Source organism: Grus americana, chromosome 2, assembly GCF_028858705.1.
Source record: "Grus americana isolate bGruAme1 chromosome 2, bGruAme1.mat, whole genome shotgun sequence".
Taxonomy (NCBI): domain Eukaryota; kingdom Metazoa; phylum Chordata; class Aves; order Gruiformes; family Gruidae; genus Grus; species Grus americana.
Window position 1 is genome coordinate 162650418 of NC_072853.1, and position 24868 is coordinate 162675285.

Consider the following 24868-nt stretch of genomic DNA (forward strand, 5'->3'; position numbering starts at 1 on the left):
CACTTTAAGGAACGAAGAGTAGTTCCCTTAAGTTAGAATCTAATTACATACAAGATTTAAAGGCAACAAAATCCCGAGAGGAACAGCCCTATGTAATACACCATAGACATGGGGTTAAAAGGGCAAGAGAGCATGATTATAATAATACTTATATAGTATGTTTCATTCCCTTATAGCACTTTGCAACCAGAAAGTCTTACAACACCCCCGTGAGGTAGGTAAGTATTATTATCCCCATTTTACAGATGGGTAAACTGAGGCACAGATAGGTTAAATTATTTGCCTAAAAATCATGTAGTAAGAATCAGGAATAGACCCCAGGAATCCTGATGGCAAATCCTCTGAATTAAACGATAGACCACTCTCAAATGAATGCCTGAGACACCTCTCAATGAATGGAGAGAATATATTAGCCCATATTTACACAGACACATCAGCATCCTCTTGACATGTTGTCTTTACATATTCTGACTTGTTTAGAGGACAGATAACAGTGGCCATAGATAAACTTGACTGCAACATGTCACTTTAATTCTTGTTGCCAACCCCGTGTGGATTTTGACTCCTTTACAACCTGGGATGTAACTAAATGTCAATGACAATACACCTTAAATACATTCTTGATATCTTTGCTTCTCCAAGATGAAAAGCGCAATTACTCTTCCTTAAAGTGCAATGGCTCATTACAGAAATCTCAAGATTTTCCATGAAGTCCAACCAAACCCAAGTACAATCAGTCTGAAGGTGAAAAAGAAAGAAAGTTTGTAATGGTGGACTTGTCTCTATATTCCATAAATACTTTCTCACATTCTCTTGAGGCTGCAAGTTTAATAATAAATAATAATCTATATGTTAGCACGTAAAACCTCTAATACTTTTCTACAGCCACACATCCACCTTTCACCCCATTGTCATTTCTTTGGCCTGAAGCTGATGGACACATCAACTGTAAATATTACTTTGCCTACAGGAATGAGGATATATCTATTTTCTAGTAGATTCTTTTCATTGTTTCCTGTATTTCTTGTCCTTCCCTAGTGATCTAACTGTACCATCGGAGAAAATGAAAGATGGACACTAAGTAGAAAGGATTCAAAACCTCAAAATTTATGTACAGATCCAGAGGCAATTCCCCTCCCACCTTCTTGATCACACTGTTGCAGCTGTTCTGCATGGTCCAATTGGCATTTTTTTATTATTATTATTATTAATATTAATTTTGATGCACAGGGTTTCCAGTAAGGCTGCTTAGCTCAGTGTTCCTGGGGAAAACGTAACCTATCCCACTACCTTAACAGAAACTTTGCCAGCGTAGATGGTGCTTTGGAGCACTACACACAAACGTGATGCACTACTTCTATGGCGAGTTTGATTGCGGTATTCAAAGCAGATTCTTGAAACATACTAAAAAATTAGTGCTTTTATTAACAGTTTTACAAACAGAATCCATTACTGTCTAGTTTCCTGAAGGATAGAACAAGCCATTTCTCTCATTATTTTGACATCATTTCCTTCTCTGTCGGGTTTTTTTTTGTTTTGTTTTGGGTTTTTTTGTATTTCTGCTGATGAGCAGTTGCAAGTCCCAAGAGGGAGGACTTAGTGTAATAAACAATTAAAATGTTGCTAACTTGATGGTTTACTTTGCAACAACTTTCCTCTTCAAACGATGGGGATCCCGCAAGTTCCTATTACCTTGACTCAGAGTTCATCATGAAGAGTGTAAGGATCATTAATCTCCATGGAAAAAGAGACTTTTTTTTTTTAAGTAAAAAAATATCAAATATAATAAATTTATGAAAGACCATTCACAACATATACAGTAAGTGTTACATTTTGCTACAGCAGCTGTGATATTTTTTTTTTTCTTTTTAGAATGCAAGGTCATACATCGCCATAAGTAAACACACTAATATGAGTAAGACCTTAAATGAATGTATACAGCCAGGCTTTATCTGTGGATAGATATACACTGTGTTTACTGTTTTACAGTCTAGCATATTCTTATTCACACCATTGATATAACAGCTATGACCCTGCAAAGATTCTTCCTGTGCATATATAAATATAAATATTGAGCCAAGTCAAAAAGAGCAGGGTCAAAGGTTATATGACTTATTAGACTCCTGTAGTTAAGGGTAAAACCTCCATTGTTTCTTTTGCAACTAATTTTTAGTAAGAAGGCTGCTTCAATCATTGTGTAGTTACAGCATTACATTCTGTAAACAATATTTTAAAGCATTCTAAACAAACATTTAAACAATTGATTCTTTATCCTTGTCCGGTGAGAGAAGACAATCTATAGCCTCATCGCTTTTGCTCGAGTCTGTCATCTTCAGCTGGAGATTATCACTCGTACCTCTGGTGACGCTGTCGTAGGATGGAGGGAAAGATGTGGAGGACAGAGTTTCTGATTTGTCTATTGGCCTGCCGTAGTTTTCGTTCATCATGAACGCAATAAGACCCTCCTTCTCGGGTGCATCATCCTCGAGGATGCTGCCGTCAAAAGTTCTGTGCCGGTACAAGTAGGATGCCTGCTTCATGGAGCGCCGAAACAAATGTCTCCTGTAGGCCCGCTGGATGATGATGGCAGAGACCTCTTCTTGTTTCCGCCTGAGAGTTGTTGTAATCGGCTCATAAGAGATCTTAGACGGATTTGCCGCCATGAACTTTTCTTCCATCTGTATTTTAAGGGCATCCATCTCTCCAGATTCTCCTAGCACCCTTTTTGTAAAAGCAAACAAAATATCTAAGCAATGGATCCTATCTCCACTGACCATGGGCAGGTCCATTGCTATGAGTTTGATTTTGTTTGGTTTCGCTATGCGCAAAGGTTCTGACAGCGCGTCTGCAAAGTCTGAAAGTGCAGAATACTCAATAAACTGAGTGGCTTCAGGGTCAAACTTCTCCCAGATTTCATAGAACATATCAAAATCATCCTCGCTTAGAGGCTCTGTACTTTCCTCAGTGGCTACACTGAAGTTCTCTAAAATAATGGCTATATACATGTTTACAACAATGAGAAATGATATAATGATATAAGTAACAAAGAATAAAATCCCTACGGCAGGGCTTCCGCAGTCTCCCTTGGAACCATTTGCATTCGGAAGGTTTGGGTCGCAATACGGTGGTCCGGTGTTTAAAATAGGGTTGAGAAGACCATCCCAGCCAGCTGACGTTGTGATTTGAAAGAGACAGAGCATGCTGTTAGCAAAGGTTTGGAAGTTGAACATGTCATCAATCCCATGCTCCTTCTTAACATAGGCAAAGTTAGCCATGCCAAAAATGGCATAAATGAACATGACCAGAAAAAGCAGGAGACCAATGTTGAACAGAGCAGGTAGGGACATCATTAAGGCAAAAAGCAGAGTTCGAATTCCTTTGGCTCCCCGGATGAGTCTTAAGATCCGGCCAATCCGAGCCAAGCGAATGACTCTGAAGAGTGTGGGAGAGAAGAAATATTTCTGGATGATGTCAGAAAGTACGGTGCCTTGAAAAGAGACAAACAGCAAGTTAGTACATGGGAAATAATCCCAGGTTTCCCTTTAAAGCAATCAGTCAGGACTATGGACAAAATCAATGAAAAGTTTCCCAGATTGGAAGACCCAATGTAAAGGGAATGGCATTGTCGTTAGTGTTTTCATGCCCATTTAATCCGTGCAGACTTTGTTGAGACTATGAGCAAAGGTGTCAATGGTAGCAGCAGTTTTATTAAGGGAAAGCTTGTCTATTGGGAATGAGAAACCAGATTCAACTCAGATAGGACACAGATATCTGCAGCTTTTGGCCATGACCCACCTGAGAAATGTATCCTGAGTGCAGCTAGTCAGAATTTTTCTGATATGACATTATTTTTGTCTGTAAAATGTTAGCGAGTCAGCACTGAAATGCTGGTGTGCTGGGCGTGTTTTTCTGAGCCACTGCCAGAACGGTGCAGATTTCTACTGGAAATCCACTTGGTTGTTAGTTTGCTTATTAATTTTTCCAGTTTCCCTGACACGCTGAGGGGGAACTAAGGGCTGAGATTGTAGTAGCAAGGAAACGAGCCTGTATCCCTGTAGCTAAACTCTTCCTGCAGAAAGAGAGCAGCTTGGTCCAGGTCGTCTAATGCCAACAGTCCCTGACTGCACTGAGCCGTGCCGAGCTCATGTCTCCCAGCTCAGCCTGGCCCAAGTCCTCTGACGCTGAAACGACCTGGTTGATCACGGCGCAGCACTATGACTGTGACAGCTCTGGTTAACCAGCTGCTGTGGGCATATCCAGAGCATCCAGCATCAAGGCTCTGATGAGAGCTGCATGGTAATGATGCTCCCTGGGTGACCCAAATCTGTGAAATCCAGGTGGTCCAAGGCCTCCAAAGCACAGGCTGCTATCTGGGCACCAGAGATCTCCTTCATTGGGGTCTTACAGGTTCCCCAGTCCACCAGAGAGCAACAGGAGCATTAGTCAATGAGAAGATGGCTCTGTTTTCCTAACATGACACTTTTTCATTCCCTCCTTCAAAATGAAATCTTTTTTGGAAGAACCGAATGTTTGAGTTCCTTCTGCTCACTGGGTTAGTTGATCATCTTCCAGTTGCTACTGTATTCCCAACTTCAATGAAAAGTCTTTTGGCAGGATTTCAGATTCACGTTTGACCTGCACTTCTGTAGCACCTAGCATATGATCTCTGGTTGGGGCTGCAGAACAGCAAAAGGCACAAATAAACAGTAAAACTGTGTCTTTCTGTTTCATATATGAGAGTGTGGAGCTCTAGTGATAGCGGGGCTGAGAACAACCAGACTCACTGCACCTGCCCAAACCTGCCCTGAAGGACTATTTCAAACCATTGTAATAAAAAGGAAATAGCAAAATAATAGCAATCCACATGTGCCCTTTTCATGTGGCTATTTTACTTCCCTGTCTTTGGCTGTTATGCAGAATCGAAGTTAAGTGTATTTTGCCAGTTCTGGACCAGGTTTTAATACCATGAACCATTAAGTGTACATTGAAACCAATACTGTGGTATGATAAACCTCATCATTTTGCTGATCACACAAGTTATTGTTAGGCAGTATTATGTTATATTATAATTACATATTTAAAAATATGCTTAGGATTCAATTCTCTGAGTTGAAAGTGTATATTATTACACAAAGCCTTTAACTTTGCCTAATTAATTTTACGTCTGCTTTTTAAACTTTGGAGTTTGGGTGAAAATCCCGGTTCACCTACCTACAATAGACAGAATCACGACGACAAAGTCAAATATGTTCCAACCATTGGTGAAGTAATAATGTCTCAGAGCCAGCATTTTGATGATGCACTCTCCAGTGAAGATGGCAACAAAAAGCATGTTGATTTTATGGAGTATGTTCACTTTTTCTTGGCTTTGGTCATCTGTTTCCACCATCATGGTAACCATGTTAAGGCAGATGAGAATCATGATGGAGACATCAAAGGCTTGTTTTGAAACGACATCAAAAATAAAACCTTGGTATTTGTTCTGGAGGAAAGGAGGAGATTTAGTTAGGAAATTTGAACCATGTCAAAATGATGACATCATTTTCTCCTGATTGAGCAGAAAGTAGAGGAAAAGAGACAAGATACTGCTTCTGATTGGAACTTCATAAACTTAAAGATGATGATGAGTGGTTGTATGATAGAGTTTTCAAACCCATTTACTCCTAATGCTTCTTGAAACTACAAAAAAAGACCCTGGACTGGGGCCATGAATTCGTTCAATGCAGGCATGCGGCCACTGGCATATGTAAATTGGACTTTTAGTCAATATTGCAGAACAATGCGAATTTTGTACCACAGGTCACTGGACTTGCAAATACTGTCCAAAATCAAAACATGTAAATACTAAGTGGCTTTCACCTGGGAGCGATCACCCTTCCCACACCGGGAAGTTGAATTGCATTGATTCTATTAGATAAATATTCAGCTCACATAATGCAGCTGAATTGTGCCATTCTTACCAGTGGCCTTGGGATTGGCTTCTGAGGTTTCTTAGATCCCAGCTTTTTCATTGCATTATAATACTTTTTCTGTTCTTCTGTCATAAAGATGTCTTGGCCACCTAAGTATAGGGCGAGAACAAAGCTATTATTTTTGATGAAAAGAGCTCCACTGCCTCCATCTGAAGTTCAAGGCTGCATCCTTTTCTATTTTCTTATTTTCCTTTTCATGTAGCTTTCACCAAAATATCTAAGAAGGGCTTGATGAGATGCAGTGCTGGGAGCTGCTTATTGCATGGTGGCGAAGGGCAGGAGACACAGAGCAGTGCAGGCAGCCAAGGAGGAGCAAGACTCAGATTCTGTCTGCACTCAAGGTAGGTCCAGGGCGAGAAGGGGAAGTAGAAGAACCTCAGCCCTTTGTTTAGAGCCTACAAAGCAGTGAGAAACACAGCTCTCGGGACAGGCTGCTCCTGCCTGACCCTGGCTGCACCCTGGGGCAGGGGGGAGGTGGGTTGAGGAGAACAGGTTGCACTGCTCTGAAGGACGGTGGTGTTTGTGCCTGGGGGACACCAGGGCGGTGGGTGCCTCTGCGGCAGAGCTTGTGCCAGAGATCCCATCTGCGTGGAGCTGCTTCACTGCTTTCTGTGAGGAATATACAGCCTCTGTTTTCAGGACTTTCACCTTAGGGGGGGATTAGAGGCTGCTACAACTGTGGTCTTGTAAAACTCCTGCGAGACGGTTTCTGTGGCTGGTCTCTCAATGCCAATCTCGAGGCTAAAGCCGCTGCCTATAAATCTATCCCTTGCCCTGGTCTCTGCAGCAATCACAAGGTGATGTGTAGCATATGCACTACTTATCTTTTTCTTTTGTTGGTTGAAATTGTCAATGATGACACCAATGAAGAGGTTCAGTGTGAAGAAAGACCCGAAGATGATGAAAATCACAAAGTACAGGTACATGTATAAATTACATTCCCATTCAGGCTGCTCCTCACACTGCAAAGGCAAAAGGGAAGAGGCGAAAATGACACCAGGTCTGCACATGTCACAATATTCATGCAGTTAAAAGAAAACTATCCATTGGCAATAAATATTATGAAACAGGAAAAATAGTGTAACTGCCACTAGCAGAGTCAGCGCTCCTCGGTCTCCGTTTGATGTTTACTGCTGGCATCTGCAATGCCACAGTCATTTCAGCTACGTTTCACAACACTGGCACAGCAATCACACTGCTTCTAAAAGTGCAACTTCAGAAGAAATCGCATAAAATGTTCTCAATTTGAACGCAGAAGGGGAAAAGAATCAATTTTCTGATTATCCCTAATCTTATAAGAACTAATGGTACTTAGAAAAAGCAAAAGTATGATCACAGTATAATTAAATGCAACTGAAAAACTGTATGGACAGTCAGTGTATTTAGAAATACAGTATTTCTTTTATGAAGAGTAGAAATGAATGAGAGCTCTTGCTGAAGGACTGAGCAACACATTCTGATAGCCCCAAATCACAGGTATCACATTTGGCAAAACTGCTCAGATTTGCCCCACCAGCTCCAGGTATCTAACCAGGACGCCAGAAGCTTGCATTCCCCTAAATGCTGTATCTTCTCGTGTGTAACCCGTGCGTTTCATTCAGGAGCAGGGAGGATACACACACGTGTGTATCATAATATATATCATGAGCTATGTTATGCAAAGGTACTTCTCTGCCCTTATGATGCCATGAGGTTTTTCCACCCCTTATTCCTCCATTTAGGATTCGACTCCCTGTTGCTCAGTTCAGTCTGCCAAATTCTCAGTACCAGATAGCTACCTCAAAAATTAACAGTAAGTGTAATCTTGTTCCTTTAATATTAATTAAAGAGGGAAAGGAGAAAACAAGTGCTTCAACAAAAAATAAACAAACCACACATGATGTAGCAAGGGAAATGCCTTTTTTTTTTTGGTTATTTTTTTTCTTCTCTCTTTTTTTTTTTTTTTTTTTTTTTTTTTAAAGCAAACTGAAAGCTGAACAAGATGCAGGTAAGAACTGGGCAGTCACCAGCACCCAGAGCTTCAGCACATCTCAAGCCAGAGCTGGAAGCTCACACCAGCCTCTTTCCCTGCCAGGAGCTCCTCCTTCCACCTTGAGTGGAGCTGCTGGTTGCAGAGAAGACGCTTGCTCAAGGTGAAGATATAGGGAGGATTGAGTATGTGGGTTACAGGGGAATGTAATTTAAAGCCAGCGCTTTTAAAGGCGTTCTATTATCAGAAGTCAGATCCTTGGAAAATATGGCAGTCAACAGGGAGAGTGGAAGAAATAGAAAGGAAAATTTAGTTTTTTGGTAGATTCTATCTCACTCTGGAGGTGCCTGACTGTGCTGGGAGTTTTGCAGTACGAATAAATAAATCAGTTGTGTAGAACTCAGGGCTACATTAGTTTTAATCTCAGGGTCATGATGCTTCAGCAGCAGCTGCAAAATTGAAGGTCTGCAGCTGTCTCAACCAGAGTAATACAGGGACTGGCAACCTGCATGTATTTTGTTGTTGTTAAACACCATGAATGCTACAAAAGTCAATGGAAAAGGAAATGATTCATTTCCTCATAGTGACATACCTCTCGTGAATCCACTGCTGCATACATAATATCCATCCAACCTTTAAATGTGGCCTGAAAAAAACCCCACAAAATACATAATTAAGCATATTAAATAAGCATATCTTGAAATGATATCATCTCTGCGATGAGTTTTCAAAATGCAATGTTGAGCATGTTCTTCACAGTTAACAAATTGTCTTTTCTTTAAAGGAATTCTATCCATGAGTTTATGTTCATTTAGATATTTAAAATCCTTCCATAATGGTTTTCTCCTGGATCCTCTCACTCATGCTTTTTGATTTGCTGCACTAGCAGGGATAAACCAGATGTTTTTAAAAGGTATTTTTAAAAGGCGAGAAAACATGGCAATTGAATCTTTGGAAGTTTTGACCTTAAGTATTTCAAGTAATGAAGAGATACGGCTACGCAGGACAACTCAGAGTGCTGTCCTGCACAAATCTCGGACCAGGTGAGATGGATCCCATCCATATTCCTTGTTCAGCCTGATGGGCAGTGACTACATTGTAGGATCCCACTGAAGCTTGGATTCTGCCCTCTGTTACAACTGGGTAAATCAAGGCAATGTTAAAACCCAGGGAGTCGCATAAATCACAGCTGACTTGAAAGGAGCAAAGGCAATCAACACCTGATGTGAGCCTGGCCCTGGAAACTCAATTTGCTATACTGTTCAGATTTTTTTTTTTTTTTTATCAGGGGTTTTAAATATTTTTTTTAAAAAAATTGTTTAAACAAGGAAGGATTCCAGAGAATTCAGTGTCTGTTACTGGAACCTGCAATGGAGAAAGGGCAATGACAACGCTCCTAGGAGAAACACGTAGAAGTGATTTTTACTATTCTGTAGCAAAACCCTGGCTCTTTGCTCTCAATATACGCCTCTCATTAGACACAGCCTGATGCCAAAGGTACCTCGTGTTGGGTCTGACTGCCCTAAGCCACATTGCCTTTATATTAGGTCTCTGGGGCTGTTTCTCATTTGACTTCTGGCCCATTTAGAATTACCCTGGATTTAAAATCAGTGTGAGCAGATGATGAGGCATTTTTAGATTTATTCATTTAATCAAATTTACACTAGCATGCATCAAAGACCCATGTCCAATTTTTTTTGCATCCTACGGACACTTAGGTTGAATTTTCTCCTGGTATGTAGGCACACAATTCCAGATAACACTAATAGGAATCTGGTCAGTGGTTCCCAGGAGAAACCCAGGCATTTTTGTTGAGCTAGGTAGATCCAGCAGTTTTAGAAACGCTCCCTTATACACTCTCTGTTATTAAATTAAATCCTGGAGGTAACGTTGCCTTCTTATTTCCCTCTGAAGGCTGCTGAGCCAAAGGAGAATGTTGTACAAAAGGTAAACCATATTTCTCATGAAAGTATACATGAAGTAATGTTTGAAATGTTGCATTCATTTTTATCTACTGGTTGAAAGAGATTAAACCCCCCAAATCAGACCCCTTTCGAAAATCTATTCCATGGTACTGTGTGTAAAAAACACTTTAGATGTAAAGTGCTTACAGGAATGATCAGCAGTTTTATTGAAACCAGTAATTATTTGAACCTGTCATGCTGATCCTCCTTAACTGTTCTAATATTTTACTTTTTTTGCTGTTCTCTTTCTAATCTGATGAAAGATTTTCCGGTGTCATTATAGTCGCTTGCAGCTTCCAGCTCAAAGTGACGTTCAGGAAGAGTGGACAGGATGAAACAAGAAATCCTTTCCCTGTGGCACAAAATGATATGATCTTAGCCTGTACTTTTCTCCCACTGGGGAGGAAATATTTTCTCTTGAGTAGCTATTTTACCACACGATGTGTACCGCAGTCACGAGAGACTCTACTGCAAGGTACAGCAGTTTATAGTGATAACAGATGATGAAGTGAGCTGACAAAAATAAATATTAAGAGAATGAAGTACTGTGATTTTCTGGTTTTCCCAGTTGTCCAGAAGTAAGAGAATTAAAAATCCACAGGGCTTCTGGAAAGCTTCCCTAGACACTTCATCTGCAGAGGGTAAAAGATACTGAGAATGAAAGAAATATAACACTGGGGAAAGAAATTATTTATCTGGAATTAGTAACCACTTACACTCTGGATAAGGAAGTGACAAAATCTTCATGGCAGTGTTTATGATATTATCCTGCCTGGAAGCTATCCAGAGAAACACCATTTTCTACTGAAACTGTCATGTGATGAGATTATCTACCGATAAACTCATCTTGGGATGGGATTACATTTTGTTATTTGACTGGTGGTTAGAGCTGCAATGCAGTAAATTAGTGGGGAGGAGGATAGGTGGGATGGCACTAGCTGCCCTCAAACCATTTATTGTATAACCAAATGGTGCCTTAAAATAAAACACGCCTTTAAATCTGCGAGGGGGATTTTTTTTTTTTTTTTTGAGAAAAGGACAGCAATAGTGCATAAAAATGGCTGTTGTTGGCAGCAGAACTACTGGCCTTCACATTTCTGAAATGCTTCTTTAAGTATTACTATTGGTGAGAGAAACTTCCTAAAGCTAAAACAGAGCCACCAACAGTACAGCCAAACCACACGTATTTCAGTTGGCTATGCCAGCTCCACTATCTCCTGGCTTTTCTGCTGAATTTTTCAGTTTGTTCAATTTCATCACAGCAGCAAATTTATACCAAACATTTGTTTTATATTTATTTTGCGTTAAGACACCACCGAGCATTGGACCCACCAGAGCACCCCAGAGGTCTGCACTGCGCTGGGCTATGCGGGCTCTGAGGGCACTGCCTCTGCTCCCCTCGAACTTCCACCAGTAATTCCTCGTGGAAATACCGCTTACTCCTGATCTTTGGACTTACTCCTGATCATGGAGAAATCTACCCTGGCACACAAATTTATGGTTTGTTCAGAAGCACGCTGATATTTTCCTTTGCACATTTTGCATCCACAGTGAAAGTAAAATCTAGTGTTACAGTTTACAGAAGTGCAAGACATCGTGTAACTCAGTAACTTTAGACACACGCTGCTGTCTCATGACCATTTTGTAGCTGATTTATGAGCTCCGTTGTGACTTTGAACCTGGCATGAGGGGTTGATTTAACTCTACAGCTCCTGATTGCTGTACTGGTCTAGGAGTGCTTCTGTTATCTTCCCATTCCTTATCTGTGTCCCAGAGTGACAAAGAGTTGTAGGACATATTAGATGTAAGTCTGTTCTTGTCAAAGGAGAACTTTTCCAAGCAAGCCAGATGTGGTGCAAGAGACCACTTGTTTTCTTGGCGGTCTTCAATAAATGGCTGAAATTTCAAGATACATTGGAAAAAAAACCAAACCAAACCAAACCAAAAAAACGTGGAGGTGATCATAACGTGAAGGGAAGGATTCTGCAAGGGAAATGCAAAACTCCTACTGGAAATTTAAACTATTTCTTTGTTAAGCTCAAATACAGATTTATAGAACGTAGGTACTGTGATCTGCAAAGCAATTCTGGGAATATAGAAAAAGCATTACTGAAGCACTGGGTTGTAGCAATAATTTTTTCCTAATAGATTAGGGTGTTAAGGGTGTTAAATCCCCTGAAGAGTGAACCATCCTTCTTGCAAATTAAAAAGTTGTGATAATAAAGATCTTTTCCTCTCCATGAATGAAGCATTTTTCTTGCTTGTAGCGTGAGCAGAGACTAACTCCTATTTTAGGAATCTGTTGTAGGACAGCGCATTTTTTAGCAGAGAAGCTTGAAACTTGACTGACCACTTCACATGAACGTTTTCTCAGGCTCATTAATTCAAAGTGGCATCTCCAGAATGACATGATGGATCATAAGCAAGGTAGGAAAAAAGGAAAGGATATTTGTGGAAAGTTTCACGCAGTTCTCAACTACATTATCAGAAAGTTTGCCTCTGGAGAGTAGTAAGTCTTAAAGTTTTCATAGTAGCAACTTCTCATTTCTTTCAAGGATGCTGTAGAAGTGAAGACAGAACATTAGGCAGACAGACTTGTTTTACGTATTTCCATTCTGATTTTCAGACACATCCAGACATCCAAAGGTAACTTCAGAGTCATTTAAAGAGTGTGTTGCGGCAGCTGAAAATGTCAACAGTCAAAAGACGAGTCCCACTTAAAAGCTCATATTTTGGATCCCAGAGGGTTGTAACCAAAATGCTTATCTCATCATTGCTACTCACTGTCTCAGCATGCACAAAGACGCATCGATGTGTCTGTCTCTTTAGGAGAGCTGAGCTGTTAACTGATCCCCTGCAATTCCTACAGTAGTTTGCTCATGAAATGTGACTCCACATGGAGGATATTTGGCAAGGAGCACCTGTAACCGACACTCCTCGGCTGGAGTCTGGCAAAGGAGATCCAGATGTTTGGACCCCTTCTCTGTGGGTGTCATCTTTACACTTTAGTGCCTAAGACTCTTGTTAGAGCTCCAGGTGCAGGATGAAAGTTAAAATAAATCCCCTAATGGCATCTGGCTCCTGCCCTTCCTCCTACCATAGAGGTTGAGCAAGGTTTTAGGGCTCCCTGATTTCCTGCCATAATCAGTTTGTCCACCCTGCACAGGCTGTAGGTTTATGGCACTTCTTTTGTACTTCTACAACTGGAAAATCTACTTCCCTGTTATGCAATACAGGATCACAGTTTTGAAAGAAACCTGCAGGGTGATCAAGTTCATTTTCAGCTGGGAAACAGCAGAACTAGACCGTCCCTTTATAAATGTGCTGAGATCCACCGTACGACCAGTTATGTTTTCGCTGCCATCACCGATCCCAATGGAAGTCCGTCCCACCTGCTGAATGCAACCAGTATCACCAGTGCCAAGTGCCCAGGAGCTGATACTGCAGAACAGCAGAACAGACTGCTTCAGGATACTCCTTAGGCAATGCCAATTTATGAAAAGTTGCAGATTTTCAGAAAACTGGAGCTTGAGTCTTATAAAAGAAATGGTGAAGGACTAACAACTACTCTGATGGAGTTTTTCACCAAACAAACTAGGCAACCCTTATGCAGTCATGGAGGAGATAAGAAGCTTCAGGTAAAGCACAATATTTTAAACCTGGAAATTTTTGCTCAGGTAGATTGGATATTTAAATAAAAGACAAAGAAATTACTATATAGAATGGAAAATCTAATTAAAGATGTTCAAAGTGAATTCATCTTCCCTGCATGGGTGAGCTGAATGTCATAATTACATGCAAAAGCTAAAAGCTCTTGCTCTCAGCAAGTTCAGTTTTACGCCATGGAAAGAACCAAAAGTGGTTGTGCCCATTCTAACCTTTCTGCTTGCCAAAGGGTATGAAAGGAAAGACTCGATGGACAGTGGTCAGAAGATCTCAAACTCAGGTGTATGTGTACCAGGAACAGAGTATATAAGGATATGCATTTCTACAAAAAAGGAAAGATACTTCATGGAGCTATTTCATGCATCTGTGACAAAGAAAAAAAGATCTGGGAGAAAGCAAATTTGTATCACAGGAAGGAGAAGGACTGGCAGATCTGATGGGGGACCCATGGGAGGCCCATGCCCTCCTGGAAGGGCAGGTGGGGGTCTCATGCAGTACCTTATCGCATTGCAAAGGGTGGATGTGACAACTGAATTGAGCTCCCAGCATTCAAGTTTTTATCCCAGAAGCAAGGAAAGCCATCACAGGCGCTTCAAGACAGTAACCTCCGTGTCCACGGATGTAGTGAGTGACTTGCTTCACTCTGTGTACATGAAATGCAACACAACACCCCAAGTGCGTATCCAGCCCTTGTCATCACATTTGCTTCAGAGCAAACTAGGAGCAGCAGAAATATCATTACTGCTGTTTCACATGAGGGCCCCATGGAATTGCAACACAAGGCAATTTGTCTAAAACCACTCAGCAGTCCAGCAGCAGAGCCTGGAGAGGAAGATGGAGTCTCCCATGGCTCTATCCATTAGATTGTGCTGCGTCACAACACAGTAAATCCCTGCGCATGCAATCCGTTTATCCATGTTTTGCATTTGCTGCTGAAAAAGTGGCTTACTTTTGTCTTTATAGATGAAATATTGCCATCATCTCTGAACCTCACACAGTGTCTTCTCTGATATGCTCTTGCCACCTTTCCAGAGAGATGGAAGAGACTCCATAGAGTCACAGCAAACTGATCACCACCACGTTTCATAGTTAGGTTCAATCTGACTCATTATGTTTAGCAGGTGAAAATGAGGTGAGGAACCAGAATGAGAGGCACCAGTGTCCTTCTTGAACATCTCCATGGAAGGTGAGCAGAGGACTGTAAATTAAGATTCCTTTGTGACTCCAGCTTTATGCAGTGACTTCAGCTGAGTAACTGAAGCTAGTGAAACTCCATTTTTTTCCCATAAGGGTCTAGTGAAGACGCAGGCAGCTCAGGAAGGCCAGTGCACTCTGTCTGCATGAACAATCCTTCCTTGACCATGATTTTTTGTTTCTGGAACTGAACTTTTCTCTGGATTACAATGTTGACAAAATGGTCTTTAATTCACCTCAGTGGTCCAATCACCTCCTAGAGGACTACATTAGTGATGCACCAGAAACTCGGATTAAAACTAGAAGCTGCCATAAATACCTCTAGGCCAAATTAATACACCAAATGAGAGTCATTTACTCTTGAGGAAAGGCATTCCCCTGATGGGTAAGGCTGAAAAACCCAGAAAAACAGAGATTAACCCAAGCCTTTAAGTTGATGATTTCAGTGGGAACAAGCAACATTTCCCCATTAGTTTAGTTTCTGATGGTCACACTTACCACTTGTAGCAGAGCCAGGTACCCAGCACCAACATTATCGAAGTTAACTTTAACTTTTGTCCAGTAGAACGTGCCTGACACATTGTAGAGTATACAGTCACTCATGTTGTTAATAATTTTAGAGTCTAAAGGCATATCTCCTTCTGTCTTATTAATGCACTTCCCAAATTTCCCAGCAAACAGGTTCACTCCCATGATGCTAAAGATAAGCCAGAAGATGAGGCAGACGAGCAGAACGTTCATGATGGAAGGGATGGCTCCCACAAGGGCGTTGACCACCACCTTGGGTGAAACAGGAGAGAAAAACCAGAATTAATGTCAGCACTTCTACAGACACTTTGCTAACAAGCTGTAGTGCACCCTTGATTAACAAGGCTGAACCCTCACATGGTGACAGGTGGATAACTACAAACACTACTTAAGGAGCCAGACCACCATTAAAGGCTTCACACATGATTTTTTTTTTCCTTTTGTAATTGAAGAGCTAATCTGTTGCCATCCCACATAGGATGATGTTTTTTTCAAGAAGAATCTTTTAATTCAGGAGCAATCTGTGAAGTCATCGTGTCCTCTCAGATTCTACTGGATAATACACTTTAGTCAAACCATCTCTAATAATCATATGATCCGTTTGAAACGGCTGGGGTACATCACAGTGTCTCAAAACAGACTGAAAAAGATTTCTGAAATCTTTTACCAAACTCAGGCCTCCATAGTCCTTGGGATGTGAACTCTAGCTGTGATAAATTTTGTTTATTTAAATAATATCTGATTGAGACATACTGTACTAAGTCATCTTCCCCAGTCTGATCAGTATGTATAACAGTGAAACTATCCTAATTTAACAAAAAAACTGCATTATTTTTTCCTGTGACATGCTGTAGATTTCCTACACACCAACCCAGGCAGGGCTGTAAACCCCTCTGTAAAACCATACATTTTCTGAGGGAAGCACACCGTCACAAAATGCAGTTTTCCCCTTCCTATGTCAGCAAGGTTCCTCCATAGTCACAGCTTTTGGAGATGCTGCCATTGCAGAGCCCAGGCAAAGCTGCCTGACGGCACAGCTGCGGACACCAGCCCCGCTGCATGAATTTGTCTCCATCTCTGTCTCATGCTTTGGAGATGAAAATCTGGTCGGCAGACACTAAGCTCTTACTCTTCTCCACCTACATTTCTGAAACTGAGACAAGGTGATATTGATCCATAAAAATTAAATTTTATTCAATTGTGAATCTGATTATGGAAAATGTCAGCTCTTGTTTTCTCTCATATTAGTGTCCAATTTTCTGACAAGCTAATAATCTAACATTTGTTTCCCCATCATTTTTGCATTGCTGAGGAAGAAAAATACCCAGAAGAGTGAAATGGTTTTTTTGATGCATGTATAGAGCAGCTTCATCTACAATATACAATACAAAATTATGTGGATATTTCAAAACCCAGATTTGTATTTTGTGCATTTATGAATGAAGCTAATTGTCACACAGGCAAAGCTGCTTGACCGATTTTTTTTTTTTTTTCCCCTGTATAGGCCCATTCCTGATGATTTTTCAAGGTGGGTTTTTTTTTCAATTTTAATTTTTTTGTAATTTTATCTTTCAGTTTTGGTCATTAATCAATTTCTAACTTCATTGGTTTAAGATTAAATTTACTGGGTGAACCAAAATGCCAAATAATTTCCAAATCAAGGGTTTATTCGGATATAGCCTTGGCCCTTGTCAAAGTAGCTTTCATTTGCTGCTACGTGGAACAATATTTTTGTTCAATTTTAATCCATGCCAGCACAAAGCCACTGCACTTTTTGTACATATGCCGCTGAACCCAGGTCCTACCCGTGAGCCCTGTGACAGGACACAGACATCCAGGTTTCAGCAGTGCAAGCCATGGCCGTGCCTGCATCCTGGGTTTTTTTTTTTTTTTTTCCTTCTGCTGAATTATGTTCAATGGCTTGTAGATAACAAAACACGACATGCGGCTGGAGCAAATCCTGTAACACCTCTTCAAATGAATTATTAACAGGGGATTTCATTCTTCTCTCACTGCTTCTGCTCTTACACCAGCGTGATGCCATTTGGTTTGCTGGAAGCACTCCTGATTTGCACTGAGACAAGTGAGAGGGCTTACAGACCTGAATACATAAAAGCAAATTATTATCATAAATTCAAGTTAAAAGTTCAGCTGCAAACCTTGCCATGGAAAGGGCTGAATTTCTGTTGCATCTAGGAACAGAAACATATATAGCCATGTATAAGAGGAGGTTTCATATCTCTTGATTTCCATCAATACCTTTATAGGAGAGGACACCTTCCAGGTGACTTCTTCAGGGACAGCCTAGAAACTGAGACACCCTCTGCCCTAATTCACAGTGGTGCAAATCTATAGCCTGTGCCTGGCCCTCAGCTCTCCTGATCTCATGGGCCACCTCCTCAGCCAAAGCTGATTCAGAATTTAAATCCAGAAATAGACTTGCACGATGCCTTAATCCTCCCTTTGCCACAGCAGAGCCCACCAGACTTCCCAAAGTAATTTCAGCCCCAGGCTTTAACTCATACCCAAGCCTGGGCACAGCTTTTGCAAAGACATCTAATTTGCAGCGTCAGGATTTCAAATAACAGCCAAAAAATTGTTATTAGATAATCTATTCCTGGCGTCCTATGCCCTCACTGTTAGAAACAGGTGCTGTATTTTTAGGTTGAATTTGCTGAACTTGAGGCACTAATCAACTGCTGTTAGACATCTTCTCCTACCACCCCAGTCTTCATTGCGGCTGAATTGCCACCGAACATTGCTTTGGGTAATTAAAACTCATTATCAGACCTGCCCAAAAGCTTGTGCCCTGTTGAACGGTCATCCTGATCCCTAAGTCCTTCTCAGCTGCTGTTTTCCAAGAAACGTCCCCCAGAGTGACCTACTTTCCTCCTCCCGAGGTGTACGATGTATGTGGTTTTATTAAAATGCATGTTGTACCATTGATCTGTTTCTCACTGTGATCCAGATCAGTCAGTATAATTCCCTTATGCGCAATATCACTTACTACTCTGCTCACTTTGTGCGTTGTCAGCAAAGATTTTATATTTTCTTCCAGATGCTGTTAAAGTCCAGATTAAGGACAGTTCTTATGCTGAAGCATCCCTCACCCCGAGACACTCATCAGCGAATTTACAGTGTCATCACTGTTTACAATTACTTTTCGAGATCCATCACCCATTTTAAATTAATTTAAAATATGTTTACTTGGCTTGGTACAAAGCTCGTGTTTTCATCACAATGTCCCGTGGTATCAGATTCCTCTCTGAAATCTAAGGATATTATATCAGTGCAGTTACCGTCATCAGCATAATTTGTAATCAAATCAAAGGACCATATCAGTTTTACAAGAACTATTCCCATGAAATCATGCTAACTAGCATTAATTATGCTATTTCTTTCCTGCATGTATCTTGTAGCAGCCTCACCATGACTTTGCCTAGTATCATTTTCACGTTAAATGGTCTATCATCATCCCACTCATCCTTTTAAAATACTGCAATAACCTCCCTTGCTGGGAAGAAACTTGCAGGGAAGTGGCACCTCTGAAATAATTCCCTGATGGACCACAAATGAGGAGACGTGGGAGACTTCATGGTTCGGGACACGCAGACCTAAGTTAATTTACACTGGGGTCTAATACGGCCTGGAAAGCGGTGGGTGACGCAGGGTGGTGGCACATGCATAGCACCTCCAGGGTCTGCAGTGGTTGTCAAGTGGGATACTGGTCTCACTGGGGTCTTTTTTGGGGACAGAGTGGCAAATGGCAACAGTTCAGCCTTACTGTGCAGACCTCTCATGGGATGGGAGCTGCTGAGATGTGTGTCAAACTCAGACAGGTCCCAGCCTGTTTGAAGACAGGGAAGGGACTGAAGTCTGATGGTAACAGGTCCTCTTGGCCATCCAAGTGCCGCTCTGTGCCTTTGCCTGAGGACCAATCGTTTCAAAAATTTAGGTACAGCATCAATGAAATAAGTCTCTTACTGCAGTATAAATGAGAACTTCCTTGTTCCTGCTCTAGCCGTACAGAAAACCTTCAGTTATTCAAGAAAAAGACATTATAATAGAGCATACTATTATTATTTTCTTTCCGTCAGTGTTTGCTTCTCAACATTATCATTATTTAATCCATCACTGCGCTGGCAATTTTCCTGTGCATTCTGGAGCATATGAACTCCTAATAATGAAAAGTCTAACTGTCCCTAGTCGTGTTAAGTGTGGTTAGACAAACTAAAAATAAAATGATCTGATTTTCCAATAGCACGTATTCTCAATTACACTTTATCATAGTTTACAAGCTAATTCACTAGCCCTGATAGCTCAGAAAGACTGAATATATTTCAGCCGCAGCAATGGTGCAGGGAAGAAAAGGGATGCTGAGTCAGGGACCAGGGGAGCCTACAAGTATGAGCATGTTAAGAAGAAGACCTGTTGGGCTGATCAGTGTGTCTATGCCATGCAGGATTTCCACCAAGCCAACCTCTTGCTATTCTCAGAAAGCCTCTCGACAGAGATGTGAACTTTTCACGTTATTTCTTTCCTATTTCAATCTCACTTGTCTGATGCTTTGGGCTAGTCTTCCCACTGCTTTTCAGGTTTGAATCCAAGTTAGTTAAACTGATGCAAAGTCATGAGTGAACATTGTCATGTCAGCTTAGAACATCTTAAAGGGGTTTCACTTGAACTTGCAAATCCACCAGTAGAAGCTAAGCCTTCATAAGCCAGATTTAAATTGATTTGAGAGAGTCCATGCACATATCACTCTGGTAGTTAAACTAGTGCAGCTTTAGCCGATACCAACATTTGCTCAATTTGCATATGTTTAATAAAGACTTGGAGTGAGGTCATCAGATGACATAGGAGTGAGAGCTTTAATTAACGTCAGTAGTGCAACATCACCTTGTGCCAGCTGAGGATCTGCAGTTTGCTTTTGTTTTATTTTGTGGATAACCTTTAAAATATTGCCTGTGTTTGCTGAGAAGAGTGCGGTGAACAAAGCAATTCAGGTTTGGGTGCCCAGATGAATAGAGCCTCTTGAATCTTTCTGTATTAGTACTAACACAGAGGAGAGCGGTCTGCAACTAGATTTGTCTCATCTTCATCCACAAAAATAATGTGATTTAGATAATCACAAGGTCTGTGGGACAAAGCCATAGATCTCCAATTCTGATCATCCACAGAAGAGGCAAAGTGTGGGTACAGGGTTTTCATAAGTTGCTATATCACCATATTTCCCGCGTTATCTCGGTCGTTAGGCTCGCTAGCCTTCAGTCTGTTTTACTGCAAGGGTATTGCGACAAGAACAGTTAATTGGTAGGAACTCAGTGCATGAACTACACATTTTGCTCACTGATCATTCAGACCAAAATTTTGTCTACAGGAAAGCTTTACCATGAGTATACCTCAGTATGAAAGCCGTAGCCTTTTCCTCGCCCTGCTAGAGAGATCTGGGATCATCAGACAATGTAAGTTGCTTTACCTGAAATTTCGTCACAGATTTGCTTTATCTTACTATGCAATCTGCAAGATTAACAGTAACCTCGGCTCATACAGAACACAGTTGTCATCATCTGCATGTCATACATGGTGCAAGGAGTTAAATAAAGTGCTTATCTAGACAGTAATTGATTAATGTAGCAGGTAGGCTTAACAAATAAACAGATATGCTGTGTGGGTACAGCCACGCTGGCAAAGGAATGCAGAAGGGAAAGAGATGGATGCACAAGATGGAGCGACAAACACAAGCTACATGGTTTTAATGTTAATCCTGACATTCCACATTAAAACTGCAATCTGTTCAAAGGAAAGATTTTATACATTCACTCATTTGCTTTCCCTATCTTTGGCATTTCTAATTTTTGCTTTAATTATTAGTGAAACAGTCCTTAAGAACTTTCCCAGTCAGACTCATTTTAATACATGTCAAAAGCAGGGAGCAAACTAGTAGCTTGGTTATTCCCCTGGTACGCCTTATAATTGAGAGGTAATTGTTAGCCAGATGCTTCCTTGGCCAAAAAGCTGTTTTTTAAAGTGCAATATGACAGGTTAGGCAGCAGGTTTAGTTTATCATTAAATTCACCAGAGGATGAAGCTGTAATGATACAATTGCAATCAAGACAAAGGAGAGATTGCTGATTTTGTTGCTTTGATACAACATTATCATTCAGTTCCTTTTGCAGACCAAATGAAGACAAAACCACGTGCAACTGTTCCCTGTTAGGTGCTTGATGTCACACGGTTGAGCTTTGATCAATGCTTTAGCTATTCTTACCCTCATCCCTTCGAATCGCGACAATGCTCTTAATGGTCGCAGGGCTCGGAGGGTCCTGAGGGATTTAATGGGACCCATCTCGGAGTATCCAAGTGTATTGGCTATGAGGCTTATTAAAGAGACCTGAATGGAGACACAAAGCAAAAATCCAACCGGTTAGTACAGTCCTGCCATTTTCCTTTTACAACTTTCCTTTCTGAAAAGAAACAGCTGGTTTGTTGGAAACAGCTGGAACAGTGGACAAAAACCCCAAACCTTAAATGGAAGTCATTAAATTAGACCAACCCAGAAAAAAGGACGTTTTTAGATCCACACATACACAACTCACAAAACCTTTGTTTACACTTTAATGCAAAATTTATAGAAATACAGACTTTCAAAGATGTTGGTTTTCTTTTAACTAAGCACACAGAAATCCTCCTAATGTCAGCTTGCACAAAGTGGATGAGAAAGGAGATCACCATTACAAAACCACCACTCTGTGACGCCTGCGCTGTAGGTTTCCTGTACACTCCCCAAGGTGTGTGTATCTTCCACTATTGAAAATATGATGAGTCACCTAAGTTATAATTTAGGGCTTTCTGGATGAAAGCACCTGTAAGATCTAACCACTTCCAGCAGAGATAAAAGATTTTAGCATTACCATTCAATTACCAATCTTAAACTTACTGATTAGAAACAAGTCTTCGAGATTGCTGCCAGGCATGACTTCATACCCTAGACTCTAAAGGAACGATGTGCGTGACTCTTTGATTCTGCACTTTTTCACTTTTTCTGGTTTCTGCACAGCCTCTAAGGAAGAAAGAAACTTGACAGGTGCTCAGCATTGAGGTTCATACCTTGCAAAGACTATTTCTTTGAAATAAACTACCTATTTCCAAATCTGGAGAAAGCAGGTGTGGGGGTGGTGGCTCTTCATGTTCTCAGAGCTTTCGTGGTGCCCAGCTGGTCAGAAATGTGGATGCTACCAGGCACAGGACTGGAGTCTGGATGAACTGAATGGCAGCGGAGATTACAGATCAGATGAAAGAACACATGGAGCAATTGGGTTTTGCATGCTCAAATCAGTGTTCACAGCCTGAATTTTTACTGATCAGGGAGTCAGAAACAAACAGCTCTCCAACACCACAGACACTGTGCCAATTTGCATGTATTAAAAAAAGAACCAAAATTAATAGCCACATATTATAAGATATTTTTGTCTTATGAGAGAGACCTATGCATACTGCTCATCACAGTTCCCTTGCAGTTCCCAATGTGAGCGTGCAAAGCTTACCTGGAAGGAGTGTGCTTTATTGCCGTTTTAAAGATAGAAGCTAGGCCTAAACACAGGGATGCTTCTACACTACATCAAAAAGGAGTTCTTAATGTAAAAGGAAATTCTCCATGAAGACAGCCAGGTCTGGTGGAAAATCTTCCTATTTGTTTTAGGGTAGGATGATTTTTCCTCTGTGCTGGCTGACCAGCCCAGCATCACCCATGAGGTTTGTGATAAAGCAGGATAAGATGAGCTTGGTCCCCTAAGTCACAAGCTAGTGTCCTCCATGGAGCAACCTTTCTCCTGAATATGCATTCATTGATGTACCAGGGCTGTCTGCACAGCCCAGCATCTTTGTAACACTTGCTCGGTTTGTTAAATTATTTACCTATTGATGGCTTTATTGTGGCATGTAGGTGACAGCAGGCCCAAGGGCAGGAGATCTCAGAGACACCAAGTCTGGGTTGGATGCAGGGGGCTGGATATCTGCCAGGAGAAGACAGCCCAGATTTGCAGACGATGAAGTGGCACAGAGGCTGACTGTCACGTTTTAACGTCACTTTTTAACAAGGTGTGACACAAACTCACCTCCCATGTACAGACCCAGCGGCTGACGCGTAAGGAAGGTCTTAATGAACACTTCTGCGTCTTAGTGGTGACTGTGCTATAAAAACATCACAGTAGACAGGGAGATGGGATTCAAGGTCTGATGTCTTAGGACCCTTAGACAATGGGGAGGTAAAAATCACCAGTGAAGCCTTTGTGTCCACCTCTGAGAAAGCAGATCTGAACCCATGACATGTTCATGCCTAAGAAGTTATTTTAGAGTAAGTAATGCCATAGGTTTGACATATATTCACTAGTAATGCTTCTGTCATTTAAATCCTGCGCAGTCAGTGCTCACAGTTAAAGATGAAAATCTGCGTTTGACTTCAAAACCATCATAAACTCATTTGAAATGCTTCCAAAGTGAGGCAGCACCCATTTTCTGTCTTCCTTATTACTTACCAGTTCTGTTTACACCCTGTATTCTGAAGATGCGTTAACATACAGTTCAAAGCCTTCTCCTTTCATTCACTCTCCCTGTTGACTTAATATTGCCTAAATTAGGAGAAAGGGCTGAAGGATCTGTCTAGTATCAGTAAGCAAATGCTCAGCATACTTATATACTAAAGCCATTCAACTAAGTCATCTTAAAACTGTAATATAATTGGCATTATTGAGATATCATGATAGGAGTAACACTGTGGTACATATTTCTGTCTTTGGTGGAAAGTTTAGTGCAGAAAATGGCTTTAACCCCACAAAAATTTGGAGGTCCCTATCCAGAAAGGCTGGAGGTATAAGAAAAAGAGCTCGATGATAGCATGCTCCATGAAAGAAACCAAGATCTGTGCACTCATACACTTGGGAATGAGGGAAGCTCATTCATCTGTAAAATGAACGTAGAGATTTGAAAGAAAATTAATCAAATACAGGGCACCCAACACCCCACTTTGCTAGATTCACCCACAATGACTGAAAGTCAGATCGTCTCAAGGTCTTCAAACTGCCTTGGTTCATGCATCTGCTTGCTTCCTCCCTCATCGCGAATTTATGTCCTATAACTCCCCTTTCTCTCAAGGCAGATGTTCTGTTCAAATCCTTCAAGACCAGACTGTGGATCTGAGCAGGCTACCATTTTCTTCAGAGTGCCGTAAATGTCACCCTGAAACACATCACAGGTGCTGTTGTCCTCCTGACACAGATTTACACAGCATTAGATATCTCTGCGGAGGATTAGGCCATGAAGCTGTGTGATATTTGGCAATGATTTACAAGGCTGGGCTCAGAACTGAGTTTGAGACAACTTGTTTAAATGCTCGGCTGTTGGTTTTGAAGGTATCCCTGTCAAATTTTATTTATAAAAGAATTACTAATGCAGAGACTTGGCCATTTGGACTTGATTAAAAGTGACCTGGAAAGCTATTTTTAGGAAAAAAATCAAGCCGTTTTCAAAATTGGTGCTGACTGCCCCACATAATCACAGCAAAAGGTGAAGTCAGC

The 24868-nt window shown here is 41.1% G+C and overlaps 1 protein-coding gene across 2 annotated transcripts in view; it reads right to left on the bottom strand.

Moving 5' to 3' along the window:
- Positions 1 to 1394: 1394 nt before the first annotated feature.
- LOC129202889 (sodium channel protein type 5 subunit alpha-like) overlaps positions 1395 to 24868 on the bottom strand; it is a 216745-nt gene continuing 193271 nt past the window's right edge. The window contains exons 21-27 of one of the 2 annotated variants that reach the window (XM_054816497.1): positions 21565 to 21687; positions 15264 to 15545; positions 8534 to 8587; positions 6797 to 6934; positions 5961 to 6065; positions 5212 to 5482; positions 1395 to 3487 (exon numbers count right to left, since the gene is read on the bottom strand). In XM_054816497.1, coding sequence (XP_054672472.1) covers positions 2253 to 3487; positions 5212 to 5482; positions 5961 to 6065; positions 6797 to 6934; positions 8534 to 8587; positions 15264 to 15545; positions 21565 to 21687 — 2208 coding nt within the window. In that variant the 3' untranslated portion in view covers positions 1395 to 2252. Of the gene's footprint in view, positions 3488 to 5211; positions 5483 to 5960; positions 6066 to 6792; positions 6935 to 8533; positions 8588 to 15263; positions 15546 to 21564; positions 21688 to 24868 lie in introns of both variants that reach the window. The other variant, XM_054816498.1, reaches the window with a different exon arrangement.